General features: G+C 40.4%; 1 protein-coding gene across 2 annotated transcripts in view; it reads left to right on the forward strand.

Moving 5' to 3' along the window:
* The window catches only part of ctnna2 (catenin (cadherin-associated protein), alpha 2), a 341,963-nt gene extending 324,756 nt beyond the window's left edge, over positions 1-17,207 (forward strand). For both annotated transcript variants that reach the window (XM_026171091.1, XM_026171090.1), the window contains 4 exons: positions 2,358-2,539; positions 3,491-3,596; positions 11,661-11,795; positions 16,009-17,207. In XM_026171091.1, the coding sequence (XP_026026876.1) occupies positions 2,358-2,539; positions 3,491-3,596; positions 11,661-11,795; positions 16,009-16,296 (711 nt within the window). In that variant the 3' untranslated portion in view covers positions 16,297-17,207. The remainder of the gene's footprint in view (positions 1-2,357; positions 2,540-3,490; positions 3,597-11,660; positions 11,796-16,008) is intronic.
* The last annotated feature ends 356 nt before the right edge of the window (positions 17,208-17,563 follow it).

Here is a 17,563-nt window from a genome sequence, read left to right on the forward strand (position 1 = left end):
TTCCCCACCAGTGGACTGTGGGGTTTAAAAAGCTTTTGAAATGCTGTAAGAACAACTGTAACACCAGTGGCAGCGACATAGATTCAGGTCAGCGAGAAGGAAGCAGGTGTGCATGAAAAGAGTGAGCAGAGCAGTTCATGCAACATATTAGTGTGGCCACCATCCAAGAATTTTAAACTCGATACTGATGCCCACAGAAATACTTGATCCTTGACACCATTTTTGATATCATGGAGGGGGGGATGACATGTAATTATGAGGCTTTTTTTTAAAAATTGTTTTAAAGATTAGAAGAAAACAGCAACATTTTTAAGTGGCTTACACAGTCCAAAAAATGTATATTAAAATAACTGTACGGTTATTTTAAGGCAATGTGTTAAGATGTGTTCAGATTAAGATTCTTAGGTAGTTTTGAAGAATAAATTGAAAATTAAAAACAGCTATATTTGAGGTTGTCTGAGGTGAGGCAGTGTCGTGCTGCTGGTGACTTGGCTCCATGTTTTCATTGCTGATAAAATAAAGTTGTTAAAGTAGGCTGTGACTGTTTCTGGGTGAGTTTCTTCCACGTCAAAATAATGCCAAAATAATAAAGAAAAATAGACACAGTATCCTTGTTTAATTGGCATAAATTCGTCCCATTTTAATGTATTAACTTTTTTATCATGTAGCACGGTTTTTACGATTTCTGCAAATTGCCATCCATAAAAAAATCATCATTGGGATGCTATGCGACACAGACACCGCTTTAAGAACCACTCGTGACTCTAATAAAATAATACAAATCTCCTTGGTGAACTAACATTTGGACGTGTTTTTGATGTGTTGACGAGCGAGTGCAAAGTCGATGTTCAGCCAGTCAGCGGTGCCGAGGACCCAGAGCCCCTGAGCAACGCGCGCAGGCATACCTGCAGTGCGAATAGAAGTTTGCCCTGCTGGAATCACTTGTGTGATTTAAATGGTTTATTCCTCATTGTGCAGTCTGAATACATAGTAACTTGGTATTTGTTTTAAGTATGAGCAGTGTTTTCACCCCACATGCTGTTAAATGGGATTTGCTTCAGCTCTGTTGTTTGTGTGTCTTGGCACAAGCAGCAGAGGAAATCTACACTGGGCTTGAGGGGGCTGGTTTTGCTTGTTTGTTTATGCCGTATGGGCTTTTTTCTTTCTTTTCTTTTTTCAAGCTAACCGCCATCAAAGCTTTGCAGCACCCCGCTCACAAAGTGATCAGTAGGCCAAAGCTCATGGACGCATCTGCTGGCCTCTGATGAGAAAATTGTGCCTCCATGCTTCCCTATTTCTGTCTGTAATTTCAATTTTCTCTTTTTCATTGTTGGCCCTCTCCCCTATGCTTATTCGCTTTCAAAGAATTTCAAGAAGACAAGTCGTCTATGGTTTTTTCCCCCCTCCCGTTTCCCTCCTCACGCATCTACCAGGGGCACTGAGCAAAGTGACGCACTCGCTCATCAAGCTCGCCCCACACCCCCACACACCAGCTTTGCTGTGAGAGAGGGAATAAGGAAGAGGGAAAGGGAGGAGTAGGGTGATTATTTCATTAAGAGAATGGCAGTTCTTGGAGGGCAGTCAATAATAGATGAGGTTAAAAAACAATGGTGACTTTCCTTTTTTCCACTGTACTCGTTTTCTCTCTCACCCTCTCGAGTCAATAGAATCGACCTAATGGAAACCAGGTTACTCTTCCTTCCATCTCACCTCCCTGACATAATGTTGAACAAATGCATTATTCATTCTCTGGTCTAAGAAGCGAGGTAATTATACATTTATCTCCCAAATAATACTGGGTCCTTACTGCTCCTGTGACCTTGCCACAAGATTTATGCCATTTTGGACCTGCCCCCAAAGGCCGCTGAGAGAGCAAATGTATTCTCTTGGAAGGAGAAAAAAAAATGAAGGCGAATAAAAAAAATGGATTTGCTTTTTATGGATATAAGATGTCAAGTGGTTTGAAAAGTTCCAGTCATTAAATATAAAGTTTAGAACTTTATTTTGAAGTGTTTCAGAGGAGCAAGTCATCAGACCCCAGATTTAATGTTTAACTTTTGTCCAAGTTTTTGTTGAGTGGATAAAAAAGTGTACCAGAAGGGAAAAAAATGAACAAATGGTGCAACAGCTCTTTTATAAATGCCCTCTATGCTGTTTCTCTTAGCATAATCCCCCTTTCTTTCTCATTTCCTTCTCATTCTCTCCTTCCCAACTTTAGCTCTCTCCTTTATTTTCTCCACTGTTTTTTCCCTCATGAGCCATCTTCCCAATTTATTCAGCTCAAATGTACCCTTTCATAATATCTTCCTCCTCCTCTAATGCTTTTTGCTTCCTTCATACTCCCGTGTTGCCTGCAGGCCATCATGGCACAGCTTCCCCAGGAGGAGAAGGCAAAGATTGCTGAGCAGGTGGAGAGCTTCAGACAGGAAAAGTGCAAGTTAGACGCAGAAGTTGCCAAGTGGGACGACAATGGCAACGACATCATTGTGCTCGCCAAGCAGATGTGCATGATCATGATGGAGATGACAGATTTCACCAGGTAAGAGTGACACACAGTGGACATTTTTATTTTAAATGTGAAAATTATGCAGATGGAGATTGTTTGAAAAGCAAACTATATTCTGTTTTGTTGAAGGCAAAAAAAGCACTTTGTTATGATCAGACTGTAATGGTTGTCATGGTTCAGAGACGGGCTATATGTTGACTCCTGCTTTTTTTTAAAGCCATCCTTAATCTGAGCGTTCAGACAGTCACATTAACCCTGCCACAGTACTTAAGCCACCTGTAGTTCGTGATCCGTAGGTGTCCTCAGGACCACATTTTGCCACGATGACACTTACTCACGCGCACAAACACTCACAAGGTGAAAACAATACCGGTCACACCATTGCGGCTGGTGAAAATCAGAACCATGATTAGTCATGAGTGTTTGTGACTGCGGTGCTGTGACTGCACCGTTATTACTTGGCAGTGACCCCGTTGACTCACGCTGGCATGAACAAACTGAATGGAAGTTTCAACTTCCAGTGACTAAAAATGAGACATCAGTGAGAGGCAGGCACAGTTCTCTTATCCACATTAACTCTCCCCTTTGTTGCAAAAAAGAAAGAAAAAAACCCCAAGTTAGATCACAAACGATCTGGTTTCCTCTCCTGTATTTTTTCCCTTTTACCGTAACTTCTCTGAAAATTCATGTTTTGCTTTTAAAGCATAAATTGTTTCCTTCTTGGAGAGTGCTTCAAAGCATGTCTCCAAGATGGATCATTAGGGATACAGGTAGACTGTATTTGTTTCATCCATTATCTGGGAATGTCTTTGTTATTGTATTGTGTCATATTTTTAATGCCACAAACAGCAAATTAGCTTCCCTACATGCCTGTGCAGCACTGGGGTGAGCGCAGTCTTTAAAGGGAAGCTCTGCATGCCTCCTGCCTCTGCAACTCCACCCACCATCCCTTTTTTCCCTTCTTCTCTCCTTGAATTTTCCCAGAGGCAAAGGCCCCCTGAAGAACTCCTCAGATGTGATCAACGCGGCTAAGAAAATTGCAGAGGCTGGTTCGAGGATGGACAAATTGGCCCGTGCTGTTGCAGATCAGGTAGCTTTGCAACTCAGTTTGTGTCTGCTTAGTTTAATTTTTTGCCATTATACACGTACTTTGTATCAGACTAAATGTGTCTCTGACTGTGTCACGGTTTCTGGCGGAGGAGCAAATTGTGAATAAGCCGGCATGGCCGATGGAAATCTTTACTGTGGGCATTGATGAGCCTTGCCGAAGCAGCAGGGTGTGTTTCTGCATGACTTTGTCTCCCAAAGGGACCAACACTGAGAGAGCAAGACAGCAGAACCAAGTTGTGTCTCTAATATAATTAGCTCCCAACCGAGGTGTTGCATTCATTATCAGATGAGTACCTCTCTAAAACACGCTGACAGACCATTTTCAATATCTAATCAATCAGCGCTGCGCCGGGGGAAGATGGAAGTGAAAAGCAATACGTGTGTATGTTGTGTATGTGTGTGTACAGCAAATGAAGTGGGAGGTATTTCAAAATGCTAGCAGCACTCCAGGTAATGCATAATGTTCTTCTTCATTTCATCTGTCTCTAATAAGAAGTGAGAATAAACTTAGGCTCAAGACTCACTGATTCATTAAGGCAGCCTGTTGTCATTGTAATTGCTGCTGCTGTTAGCTAGCAAACCTTTGGAATAATTATTGTTGGTTTCACTAACACACACTGGGCTTCCATCCATTGCTGCTTAGCTGAAGAAATGAAGCTAAATTTTAGAGTGAAATCTTTTTCTGAAGCCTCCATAAAGCGTCATGCATCATCACACACAGCCACGTTAGTGAAAAGCACAAGGTTTTTATAAGTATAATCTCTATACTTAAAGTTTATTTTATATGTTATATGCATAATAAGTGTGTACATCCATGAAAACTGACCAGATAACATTGCCACATACACTCACTAACCACTATATTATGTATTATTCAACTTTATTCACTTTGTTGTTCATTTTATTGTCCAGTTGCTTGTTAATGTCAATATCTGATCAGCTAGTCCCATGGTAGCAGCTCAGTATGTTTAGGCAAGGTCAAGACAAGCTTTGAAGTTGAAACGGAGCATCAGAGAGGGATTTGCAGAAGGTGATTTCAATGCCTTTAAATGTCGCATGGTTGTTGGTGTCAGGCGAGAGGGTCTGAGTCTTTCAGAAACTGCTGATCTACTGGGATTTTCCCACACAACCGTCTCTAGGGTTTATAGGGAATGATCTATAAGATATTTACTGCTGCTCCCCCAGAAAATATCTAAGGAGCAGCAAGTCTCTGGGTGAAAATGTTTTGTTGATGCCAGAGGTTGGAGGAGAATAATCGGACTGCTCTGAGTTGATAGGAAGGCAAAAGTAACAAAATAACCAGTCACTACAACCAAGGTATTCAGAAGAGCATCTCTGAAATACACATTGAACCTTGAAAAGGATGTGCTACAGCAGCAGAAGGGCACACTGGCTGCCACTCCAGCTAAGAACAGTAAGTTGAGGCTACACACAGGCTCACCAAACTGGACAATGGAAGACTGGAAAAAAGTTGCCTCATCTGATGAGTCTTGATTTCTGCTGCAGCATTCAGATGATGAACGAGAGAGTCAGCAGCTCAGGCTGGTGATGCTGATGTAATGGTGTGGAGATATTTTCTTTGCAGACTTTTAGTACCAAAGGTCTTTAAATGAGAAAACCCTTTTGTTGTGGCCTATGACCTAACCTTCTGGAAAATTAAAATATGCTGAAAAGCTATTTAGATGTCCGACATCTTAAAAAAGACCAAAAAAAGGAGAAAAGAAATAACCTTTGTAACATTTTTCCTTGGATGTGGATTCAACCAAAGAGGATTTTGACCAACTCTTTTAAATGTTCTTTATCTTGTGCCTTCTTGGGACAATATGTGATTTCACAACAATATATCAACAAGCCTTCTGCTCCTACCACAGCACAGAATGCCCACTAGTTTTTAAGGCTGCAGAGTATGTTAAGCTTTCAGCGGCCCAGAAGGAATCTTTAGTCAAAGCTGGCACTTTTCTGCTCGTGTCACACTATCCTGCTCTCCAGACCATATTGCACTACAGAACAAAGTTTCAGGCTCTTTTGCATGTTTCCATGTGTGAAAACATTTGCCTCTGTTTGGTGTCGCGTATGCTGTTGAGAGAAATATCTGGGACAGAGACTACAAAAGAAGCACGGATTTGTATTTGTGTGCCTTTGTATTCACTTCTTGGCTCGTAGACTGCCAAGTGATGATCAGTGTTTAACAGGGTTTAGGTAGGAGTGAATCTGTCACATGGCAAATCACTTCCAGAGCCTGTGTCTGAATCAACAGTTGCCGTAATGAAAAGAGCAGGTGGCTTGCCATTTTTAATTCTCACTTAAATGTTTCCTAGACCAGTGTTTATTGAATATTCAGAACCTTCTGCTACACTTCCAGGGACATCAGCACTGTGTACTGAAAATAAAGTGGGACTTGAGGACCTTTTCATTTCCAGCATGTATTTATTCTGAAGGTTCTCATGTTGGGCACTCGGTCCATTTGCTGCCATGCCATCTAGTAATCGGAGTGAGTTAATAAAAGTTAAAAGCTGAAAAGTTTGCTTATATCAAGCATCTTAATGGAATTACACAACAAATCAAATGACCTTTATTGTTGTGGATAAAGACAAGTGTTTTGCATTCGCACATTGTAGTCAGTAACCGGTGCTTGTCGAGAGCGCTGTGGCATGACAGTAAAAGTAAAGCCTTCTCCGCTGCATTCAGACAGGTCCCATAAGTAGCAAACCTTGTCACCATGACTCCACGTCAGCCCTATTGATGAGCACATGTGAGGCAGAAGGCAATTCAATATGGAAGTGGGGGACTTTCATAGTCGTTTGAGCACAGCACATGACATAGAAAAAAACCCTAGAGGCACTTCACCCCATTTCACTCCAGCAATGTCTTTTTTTCGACTCTATTTCTCCCTCTTCATTTTCTCATGGTGCTTGATTTGTTAACCCCTACATGCATACTAAAGATCTAATTCATCATTTCATTCAGTTTAAGCGTCCAACACCCCGATTTTCCTCAAACCGTGTCTCTAATCCAAATGTGCATTTTTTTCTCTCTTGAAGCATCTTTTTGCTTGTGTTATGTGTTTTTAACAGTACTCTGAATGCACATGTTGGCAAGCAAAAACTGTGTATTTTCCAATATAGCACAGTGGTATTGTTGTCCCACTGTTGCACAACAATAAAGCTTATGTGAACACAGCCAGACGTTGAGGCTTGATCGCGGTTTAACATAATTCAACTCAGTTCAATTCAATTTTCTTTGTATAGCGCCAAATCACAGCAACAGTTGCCTCAAGGTGCTTTGTATTATGAGGTAAAGACTCTAAAATAACACAGAGAAAACCCCAACAATTAAATGGCCTCAAAGGAGCAAGCGCTTGGTGACAATGGGGAGGAAAAATTCCCTTTTAACAGCAAGAAACCTTCGGCAGAACCAGGAACAGGGAAGGGCAGCCATCTGCCGCAACAGGTTGAGGATGAGGGGATGGAGAACAGACACGCTGTGTAAGACAGCCAGAGATTAATAATAACTAACGATTAAACACAGAGTGGTATATAAACACAGTGAGTGAATATGAAATATTCAAGCTCCCGGCAGCTTATTGCAGCGTAACTAAGAGAGGATTCAGGGTCACCTGATCTAACAATCATTATAAGCTTTATCAAAAAGGAAATTTTTAAATGTAATCTTAAAAGTAGAGAGTGTGTCTGTTTCCGCAAGGCATACCCATTTAAAGACAGGAAGTGAGCTTAGAAGACATAACTGAAAGTATTTTTAAGAAAACAGGAACCTGATGCACCTGATGAAAATATGAAACATTTATTTATAACAACAACAAACACAGACGCAACAATAACGCCACAAAGATGCTAATTACGCATGAATAATAAATGCAGTTGATGAATGAAAAGCATTAAACATGAATGTGCCGCAAATTAATAAATACCAAAAAGCAGTAGCCGTCACCTCAAACAGCAGCTGATAAATGGAGTTTGGAAATGCAGCAAAAGGTAATTTGAGGTTCTGAAAAGCGAGTAAAGTTGAGGGAAAACCGTGGGTGTGTCGTCATCTTGATGGAGACTGAGGACAGCATCAGAGATCCTTCCAGCTGTTGTTCCACACAGCTAGAAGATCAAAGTTATGGTGTCTTATATGTACAGTTCTGGAGGCAAATTCAAAGATGCATCTGACCGATCACAAATGTTTTTATCATTCGACAGAGGAGCGAGTGTTGACTGCCTTCTGTGGACATAAATGGGTCACAACATAGCAGCTTTTCAGGTGACTTTGAATGTCCCGGCAAAAGAAGTGAAACTGGGGTTTGAAGATCTCAGCGAGCACATCTTTGGACTCCTCACGCTGTTAGGATTCTTATGACACCAACCGCCACCAAGTTTATCTTTAGGAGTTTGTGTAGCGCAGAGCACAGCGTTATGAAAAACTGTGACATGTAGCAGTATGAATAACTTGGCTTGAGGCAGGCACACTTTGATTGCCGAGTCATTCTGTCAGCGCAGGTACTTGGTATCTGTGTTGACAGTTGTCGTAGGTGTCTTTACATTTCTGTGTAGCATGTCAAGTTGAGAAAATATGACCACACCTGAGATGGTAAGAACTTCAGGTTGGAGCTATTCTTAGAAAAGCATCATACAGAGTGTAAGTGTGATACAGTGCCCATATTCAGTGTAATATTAGACAAAGTAGATGTCTTTGAATGATTGTGGCTTGGAGAGTGCTCAGATAGAGTAGAAAAGCACTCTATCAAAACCAGTCCACCTACCATCCCTGTCGCCGAGTGAAAAGCTGTGTGGAAGATCTTCCGTGTGCTTTGTTTGATCATTTGTTAAAATCCTTTTTTTACCTAAAATATTATGTGACCACATTGCAAGTGTGTGAAGTGAAGAGGATGTATCTGACATTATAAGTTTTTTTTTTTTTTTTTTTTCGGGGGGGGGTCTGTAGTTCTTATAGGTAAGACACAACCTGAGCAGAAGATTCAGTTAATAATAATTTTAATTCTGGGCAGAAATTGCACATTTTAGATGTAAATCAATAGTCACATGTTTTAAAAAATCATGAATGGTACTCAAGGTCACTTGAATTATTTATTTTGTCGATGGTGGGAAATTGTAATTTATCTTTTAAGACTTTTCCTGTGCAACATGCCAGATAATGGAATAAATCATAAAAAGAAGATGCGGTGCATTAGGAATGCACTAAAATAGAATAAGTGATTTTAGTATGTATGAGAGCACAACAGTGCTCGGCCTTTGGTGGAGATGCAAAGACTGAATGAGCAAATAGAAAGATTACCAGCTATCTTGACGTAACTGACAAGTGACAGCTTACCATCAGAGAGACTGTAGCTGTCCAGTCAGCTAGAAGACATATTGTGTAACTGAGTGTAACATGCTCTATTTGAATCTGTCATCGTACCATCTTCAAGTCAGCCTTTTCAGATTTCATCCTTGTCTTCGTCTACTGTTATCCATTTAACGCACAACAAAACGCTACAATAAAGGCAAAACCACAACAGAGCTCAAGCTGCGAGCGAAACAGTTTTTAATTACTAATTACTACTTCTTACAAAGTGAATCATTTAGGAGAAAAAGTCCAAGCCTGCTTATAAATGCAGCATCAGCGTGAGGTGTGACTTGTGTTTTGACAGACTGCCACACTCTGATGGTGTTGCCCTCATCTTAGCAAGAGAGTTCACATCATCTTGCTAAATTATCCATTTGGAGCATGTTTTATTCATTTAGGGCCAAATTATGCAAAAACAAAAAAGAACTCTCTTTCTTGTTCCTCTGGACACTAATATAAAATGTTCATATAATAGTGAAAGAAGAGAGAAGGTCAGAGAGAGTTTGGCGAAGGCCGAAAAAGTCCAGTTGTCACTGCACGTTGTTTCCTGACTAGACAGTAATGGATCCTATTTCGCTATAAAGAGAGAGGGCTTCAATGAGCCAGGCAAAGTAATGGGCCATACAATTTATTTACATCAACAGGGAATCTGTGGAAGAACTGGGCTATTAGTCAACTGTACAATAGGGAACAATTGTGTCACGTCTGCATCAAAGTTGCCTCGGGCAATAGTGTGAAGTGCCAGCAGTGCGAAGTGCAGTTAGCAGTTATTCTAGCCAGGACTGGCGGTGCAGTGATAATGCCCAAAGAGACGCTTCACCCTCACTGGCTGCTTTATGAGCTAGCAGCTCGCCCTCAGTCTGCACTCAGTGAGAGGAAGATGGTGCTTTATTGTGCTGTTGAAAGTCCTGCTCTCGCCGTAACTATGCCTTGAATTGCTTTTTGCAATTATATTTGTAGGTTGGAAAGGAGAAAAAAACTCCAAACATTTCACCAAAGACAAAAGACAGACTTTTGCTATCCATTTGTGAGCATCAGTGAAGGGCACTTTGGGCCGGTCGATGCAATTTTTCTTGGCCCAGGAGGCCTTGTCTCAGGTAGAAGGAGATGAAACAGGAAGCCAGGAAAGTTGTAAGTCCTGGAGGGGGTATATTCATGTCACAGCTCGATGTTTAACTTGCCATCCCCATATACCCGAGCCCAGAAGACAAGGAAATGAGCTGTGCATTTCCCCACACAGTGGTGCTGAATGTCCTAGTTAGGACCGTTTAATATTAATGGCTGGAAGAAAGGTGCTGCTACAAAATGATGCTCACAGTGTTTAAGCAGCTGATGCAGTGTTCTTAACCCACTGGGAGCTTAGTGGGCCATAGCTGACTCCTGGAAGACTTCCAGATGGAATAATAGGGGCAAACTGTGTGATAGTAGGATACCTGAGGAGGCTGTCCTCTTATTCCCTGTTGGTCCATTTGCTGCTCTGTATGATTGGTCTTTCTCCTGTTGAAGTAGCACAAAGGCCAGCAGGACCAGGTCAGAACTTCTGATTCAAAAAAATAATATAAAAGTGGGCCACAGGGGAAGAAAGGCTGCTGTGGAAGCAAGTCGATCTGGGTTTTGAAATATTGTAACCATTCATTGTGGATTGATCTGCTTTCTTCTTCTGCAACATGCTGTGACAAACTTGTTTCATGTGAAATGAATGTGTTTGACACCCTGCAGTGCAGCTCAACTCGCCTTTGAAACCCATGCCTGCAACAACTAACAATGGGGGAAAAAATATTGAGCAACAGCCTTCGTGCTTCGCGCAAAGATGTGTAATTAGCAACCAAAAACGCCGGAACCCCGCTGTTCCTATTTTTTTGTTTGGTTTGTTTAGGATTGTTTCTCTTGGTGTTATATTTTAAAACCGGCTCAACTTCAGACACCATGACTATTATAACAATCCAATTTGATGGAGGACTTGGATCTGAATTATTTTTTGGGGAAAACGTACCGCCTTTAAATCCAGATGGTAGTTCTGCGATAGGCATAGACTTAGATTTTGGCAATAATGTCTGAAACAAGTCCTAAGACCATTTTCCATGGCTTTGACTGGATCAAAATGTAAAAACATTTTCAGCCATGTATACAAATTTCACTTCATACAGTGGGAGAAATAGTTATTTGATCGCCTGCTGAATTTGTAAGTTTGCTCATTACAAAGAAATTAACAGGTGATAGTTTGATTTTAATGGAGAAAGAATATCAAACAAAATTCCAGAAAGAAACAAAAAAACAAAAGTTATAAATTGATTTTCCTCTCATTGAATAAACTATAAAATTAGACATTGTTCATTTCTTTATAAGTGAGCAAACTCACAGATTCAGCAGGGGATAAAATAATTATTTCCCCCACTGTAGATGCAATAATCACATTTGCATGTCACTACACATCATTGTGATGATGCAGGAAGATGTATGTAATTCTCTGTGCTTATATCCTTTGCATTGGAAACTATTTCATCAAAACAGTGTACATTTCAGGGCACATCCCTTTATTTGTATTGCAGAATTTCTGAATCATGATGCACAGCTGTCAGTGTGAGGAGGCTAAAGATGAAAAAGTAAAAACTGTTGGGTTTTGTTGCTGTTAATTTAAAGTCTAATTGCCATGATCATATATAGACTACATGTGTCTTTGCACCTCTTTTCCATTCAGTGCCCTGATTCAGCATGCAAGCAGGATCTGCTGGCTTACCTTCAGAGAATTGCCCTGTACTGTCATCAGCTCAACATCTGCAGCAAGGTGAAAGCTGAGGTCCAGAATCTGGGTGGAGAGCTCATCGTGTCTGGGGTAAGTGCTTCACTATCACTGATGTTGTAGACACGCTTTAAGCGTAGATTCACTAGACTTGATCCATTTAAGACCTTTTTTATGCTCCGTGCTGCGGATGGGCAAATCTTTTTTTTCAAGGTCATAATGAAGCTTGGAAGATGAGATAAAGGGTCATGTAGATTATGGCTGATGCAATTATTTCAAAACGATTGCCATCTAATAATACCTGAAATATGCACCACGGGCTTTTTTCCAGTTGTAGTGTTCATGCCTCATGAACTCCTAATAGTGCTCCAACCAAAATCAGACAATTATTCCATGTTGCTTGGATTTAATATTCATGAGGTTCTTAAACTTCTTATCCACCATGTTTTTCAGTGTATGGAAATATAGAAGTTAATACAAAAACTACAACAATGCACAATTTTATGAACCTTTCTAAACAGTATCATTTGTATAACTTATAAAATAGCTGGTATACGAGTCTCTTCTATCATCATTAGTGCAGCATGTGTGGACTTTAAACACATTTTAAACTATTAAAGTTGAGCCCTGCAGTTCTCCTTACTGACCAGTTTTTGTGAATTTAGATATTATCAGGGGGGAAAAAAATAAAAGATCTGTTTCAATGGAGCCAACTAAAAACAAATTTGACTTTTATCTTTGCTTTGGATTTCCCCGCATCCTGCGTTGATACACTTCTTAATTTCTCAGGACTCTAATGTTTGTCTCACATGAGATATGCAAGCCCCGCTGAGATTTTAACCTTTTCATGGTGGCCAGCTGGAGTCCACACTCATTAAATCTAAACTGTTGACTCGTCTCAGTGTGATGTAGGAGGAGGCCCACTGGCCACGACCCTTAAATGTCAGCCAAACAAAACAGACGGAGACAGAGGTGCACCTGACCCCTGCCTCTGCTAATTAAGAACTGCTAAAATAAGATGTCATATAGTGAGAGCCGTGTTTTTATCCTCTCTAATTGCTGGTTGCGGCACAGACCTTCTAGGTGTTGTATCTACACTGCTGTGCAAAAGTCTTGAGTCACCCTTCATTTCTTCATATTTTGATTCCAAGGAGCCAAATGTTATTGTGATTTTTGGTTTTAAACAATAGTTGTCCAGGCTTTGAAAGTTTTTTGCTGTTTTTTACTAACTTCTAGTCCAGTCCTTGTACCTTATCATTTTTAAAGAAGCATTTTTGTTGAACCACTTAACACTGAAGTATAAGTGGAAGTATAAAAAAGGCACTTAATTCAAGGGATGAAGCAGTGTTGTGTCTGAACGTAACAGACAACTTACAATTTAAAATTCATTCTTTGCTATCTTTAGTCACTTACTTGCAAAAACACATCATTTGTTCCCTGCTCTTTAGTTGAATCCATGAAAAATGCCAAAAATAACAGAGTTTGACAAGCACACGATACAAGTATTGCAACAACAACGTAATTCTTAGAGAGCTGTTAGCCAAAAACAAATTCCATTATGGTGTGCAGTGTGGCCTTAAAAAATCTGAGGAAACTGGACAAGTGGACAGTTTCTAAAAGACCCTGAAATCTAGAGCAGATGAACAGTATCTAAAAGTCATGTCCTTAAGAAATAGGAAGGAAGAAATGGAAACAGGAGAAAAGTCTGAGACACGCCAAATTATGTAAGAACTAGACTGAAATTTTGTGGTAACAGGTTATATTGTAGTGATGAATCCATTCATCATCATTTGAATCATTTGAAATTTGTGGTTCAAATTGGAGCCGCACTTCAGCCAGCAGTGTTCAGGATCGAAAATGATTGACTTATGAACACAAAAAGGTACCATCACAATTTGATCCACCGTGCAAAACCATCTGGAAAGCTTCTGATTAGCAACAGCTTCATTTTTCAGAATGATCCCAAACACACTGCTAATGCATTAAAATCATAGCTGTGTGGAAAAACACACAATGCAACATTATCATAGAAATAGAGAGATAGACCTTATGAATTACAGATATATTATAAAAATAAAATAGAAAAATAAATAGATTAGAAAAAAATTGGGTACCAAAAAAAAAAAATGCCCAGAGCCTGGATGTAGCCACAGCAAGAAGAGCTTTGAATGTCCTTCAAGAAACCTGGAGAACTATTCCTGAAGAAGACAAATTAACCAAAAGCCTGCCCAGGAGAGTTCAGGCAGTGTTTAAAGACAAGTGATCAGTGTTGGGTAAGTTACTTTAAATTAGTAACTTAGTTACATTACTAGTTACTTCTATCAAAAGTAACTCAGTTACTTCAAGTTACTCGTTCTTTCAGAGTAACTAGTTACTAGGGAAAGTAACTTTGGTTTTTCTCAGAATTCTCTTGTTAATGTGCTGCTTCCGTAACTGGCTATCCAGCAAGATTGCCAGTCTTCTAGCTTGCTTACTTGCCACAAGTGCACTGTGCCACCTACCAATAGAAAGGAAAAAATAATGTGCACATTTCCACGAGAGAAATCCCACGCCTGATTCTATCCTAGCCTGCTTTTTACATCCAACACAAAAACTGCAGTCATGGTGCTTTCGATTGTACTCAGAACTCGGAAATTCTGCCTTCTGTATAGGAAGATGTAGGTAACACCAGACTGCAGATGAGCTGCATACAGGGCTGGACTGGGACAAAAAATCGGCCCGGGCATTTTGACTATAACCACCATTATAGGAAAAATGACAAAGCCTTTGAATGAAAACAAACACTGTTGTGACAGTGATGTACACTGTTCTGATGGTATATATGTATCAATCTATCAATCGTTTGTTGTAAGACTCAGATAATTATTTTTTTAAAAGTGAGACATTTTAAATGAGAATAAGAAAGTATTTCCTTGTGCCCCCCTTTCCCTTTTAATGCCCTACATGGACCCCTGGCAACACTTTGCTAGACCCGCCCCTGCACAGTTACCAGCTGTCAGCTACCTAAAAAAGGATCTTGGTGTTATTTATCTCTCAGAAACAGTTGATAACTTCCCTTCAACTCATTCATGTCACCTAAAAGGTAAACCTGTTTCTCCATCACAGCTCTGATGATCCAGTAAGGACATCTCCTGGTTTCATTTTCATGTTTCCCTCTCACCACATAACCAAACCATATCATGACCAGCAGCTTTTTTGCAGCTGTGGCTCCAGCCAACATCAGCTGATACTAGAAATTAATATTAAATAAATTCTAACAACAGCTGATCAAGCTTAAAAGTGCTGCTGTTGTTTACCGCGACATCCGCTGGTTTCCTCTTTCTGGCGCAAAGTGGGCGATAAATAAACAAGAGAGCCGATCAGCTGATCATTGATCAGTTTCATGATTGAAGTAGAAACAGGAGAGGGAGGAAGAGAGAATGAGAGAAGAAGAGGCAGCTGTGCAGCGTAAACACAGAATAACTCCAGCTTTGTGTCTTTTTCATTGTAGCTGAAGTCCGGGACAAACTGTTCCTTTTCACCTCAATACGAAACCTGTAATATTTTCTCTGAATACCAGACGATTCAGTTTTTTACGGGACGGTTGGCAACTCTAATAATTAACCTTATGAACAAAATAAAGTTCAACATCAGTAACATAGCACCCACACAGCTGTATAGAAACTCCGTCATGCTAGCTAGCACGCAGTACGAAAAAGTCAGCACAACGAAAATAAACTCCACCTAAACTTGGTTCATATCTGACCCAGATAGACTGCAGGTCATAACTTCTTACCTGAAGTTCAGTTCACCTGACACTCTTGGACCAGCGGCCGCTTCAGGTCTCTCCCCTTGCCCCCCTTTTCCTTCATCCACCTGCTGGCCTCCACCACTTGCTAATGTTATTGAATCTGTGGAAGCTCCGCAATAGCCACCACACGAAGTAACGAATAACGAGCCTATCTAAATCCCAGTAACGAGTAACGCGTTCCTGATTTTGGCATAATAACTAGTTACCGTGCTCGTTACCACAATAATAACGTAGTTACTGTAACGCGTTACTTAATAATGCGTTAGTCCCAACACTGCAAGTGATCATACCAGTGTTACTTTTTCTAGCTCAACAGAACTGTACACACTCTGCTGTAGATAGAAATGAGAATGAGGAAAGAAATGAGGGTGGCTCAACACTTTTGCACAATACTGTAACTGATATGTTTCAATGTTGTTTAAGGCAAGAAAATTTGTGTCCTTTTCATTCTAAGACAAACTGACTTTTGATGTAATATTTTTCTCTTTCCCCTCCAACTCATCGTACCCTCTTCAGCTGGACAGCGCCACCTCCCTGATCCAAGCGGCCAAGAACCTAATGAATGCAGTGGTGCTGACTGTAAAGGCATCTTATGTAGCTTCCACCAAGTACCAGAAGGTGTACGGAACAGCGGCTGTTAACTCGCCCGTTGTGTCTTGGCGCATGAAGGCCCCCGAGAAGAAGCCTCTGGTAAAAAGGGAGAAGCCCGAGGAATGCCAGACTCGTGTACGACGAGGCTCCCAGAAGAAACACATCTCCCCCGTCCAGGCCCTCAGCGAATTCAAGGCCATGGACTCCTTCTAAGAAGAAAGAGAAAAACGAAAAAAGAAGTCATGCTTAAGAAAAACAACTCAACATGACGGCGAGAAGTTGATGAAAAAGTTCCCTTTTTACATTGTGTTAACCCAGCTCTGTTTGCCCTGTGTGTGCTTGGTGACACCTCAGGAGGACTACAGTATATATTAAAACTGCCACACTGTGGCTCCTGTTAACACTGTGGTCCTCATGGCTCACAGACAGCCAGCACACAATCCAACAGTATTTATCGATCTTATTGTAGCTTAATATGTGAGAGCCAAAATGTGACAAAGACAGAACGACATTTTGAAAATATGGAAGTTAAAAAACAAAAAAAAGGGGAAAGAAACATATCAGAGGAGGAAGTGAGGCATTTAAAAAAATAATAAAATTAATTGTGGCAGTTGATTTTCTAGCTGTATCATTAATGTGCTACTGACTGGCTGCTTGTATACACACTTAAACAGTCTCAATGGAAATCTTACATGGTTCAGTAAAGGAGTTGCTCTAAGCGGAGGATATCAGTGGTGGTATGATCCTTGATGACTTTGTTTTGTTTTTTTTTCAACTTGAATGTTAACCTGTAGTGCTAGGAATAACCTATGTTTAAAATACCTGGAAGTGTCAGCATCCGAGTAGTTCCCCCATTCCCGATGATTATAATAATAATAATATTAATAATAATCCATATGGTGTTGTTTTTTTTTTTACCAAAGCACACTTATGGTCTATTGTATTGCCTTTTTAAACCCCTTTTCTTGAATGGTAACGTCACTAACTATGATGACCTTGTTTGGAAGTCGTGTAGCGTATAATATAGACAGAGAGGTTTGACTAGTTGTGGTTTGCTCAGAGAATAGAACCCCTGCATACGATACCTTTATATCCACCCTTCTCTAATAAATCCCCCAACTTGACACCTCAAGTTTCCTGTGTCTTTATTACTTTCATATAAGCAGCAGCTACAATATCAATCAGAGTGTTACAGCCCGTCATTAGTCAGAAGGATCTGACAACTGCTCGAGATTCACGTGCAAGATGAAGGAGGAGAAAATATCCATTAGTGCCGCAAGCTTACAAGAATAGGTGTATTGATTTGGGGTCACAGGTCAACTCTGCGCTGTGACTGGAGATAATTGGTCTTGGCTCAGCACGGTTAGTGCTGTCGTTGTGATATTTCCACACATTCTCCACACAAGCAGTCCTAACGTATGTGATCGCTTTAGCCTTGAAGATCTCAACACATCTGAAATGGATCCCCATGATTTTTACT

This window comes from Astatotilapia calliptera, chromosome 6, assembly GCF_900246225.1.
Source record: "Astatotilapia calliptera chromosome 6, fAstCal1.2, whole genome shotgun sequence".
Taxonomy (NCBI): Eukaryota; Metazoa; Chordata; class Actinopteri; order Cichliformes; family Cichlidae; genus Astatotilapia; species Astatotilapia calliptera.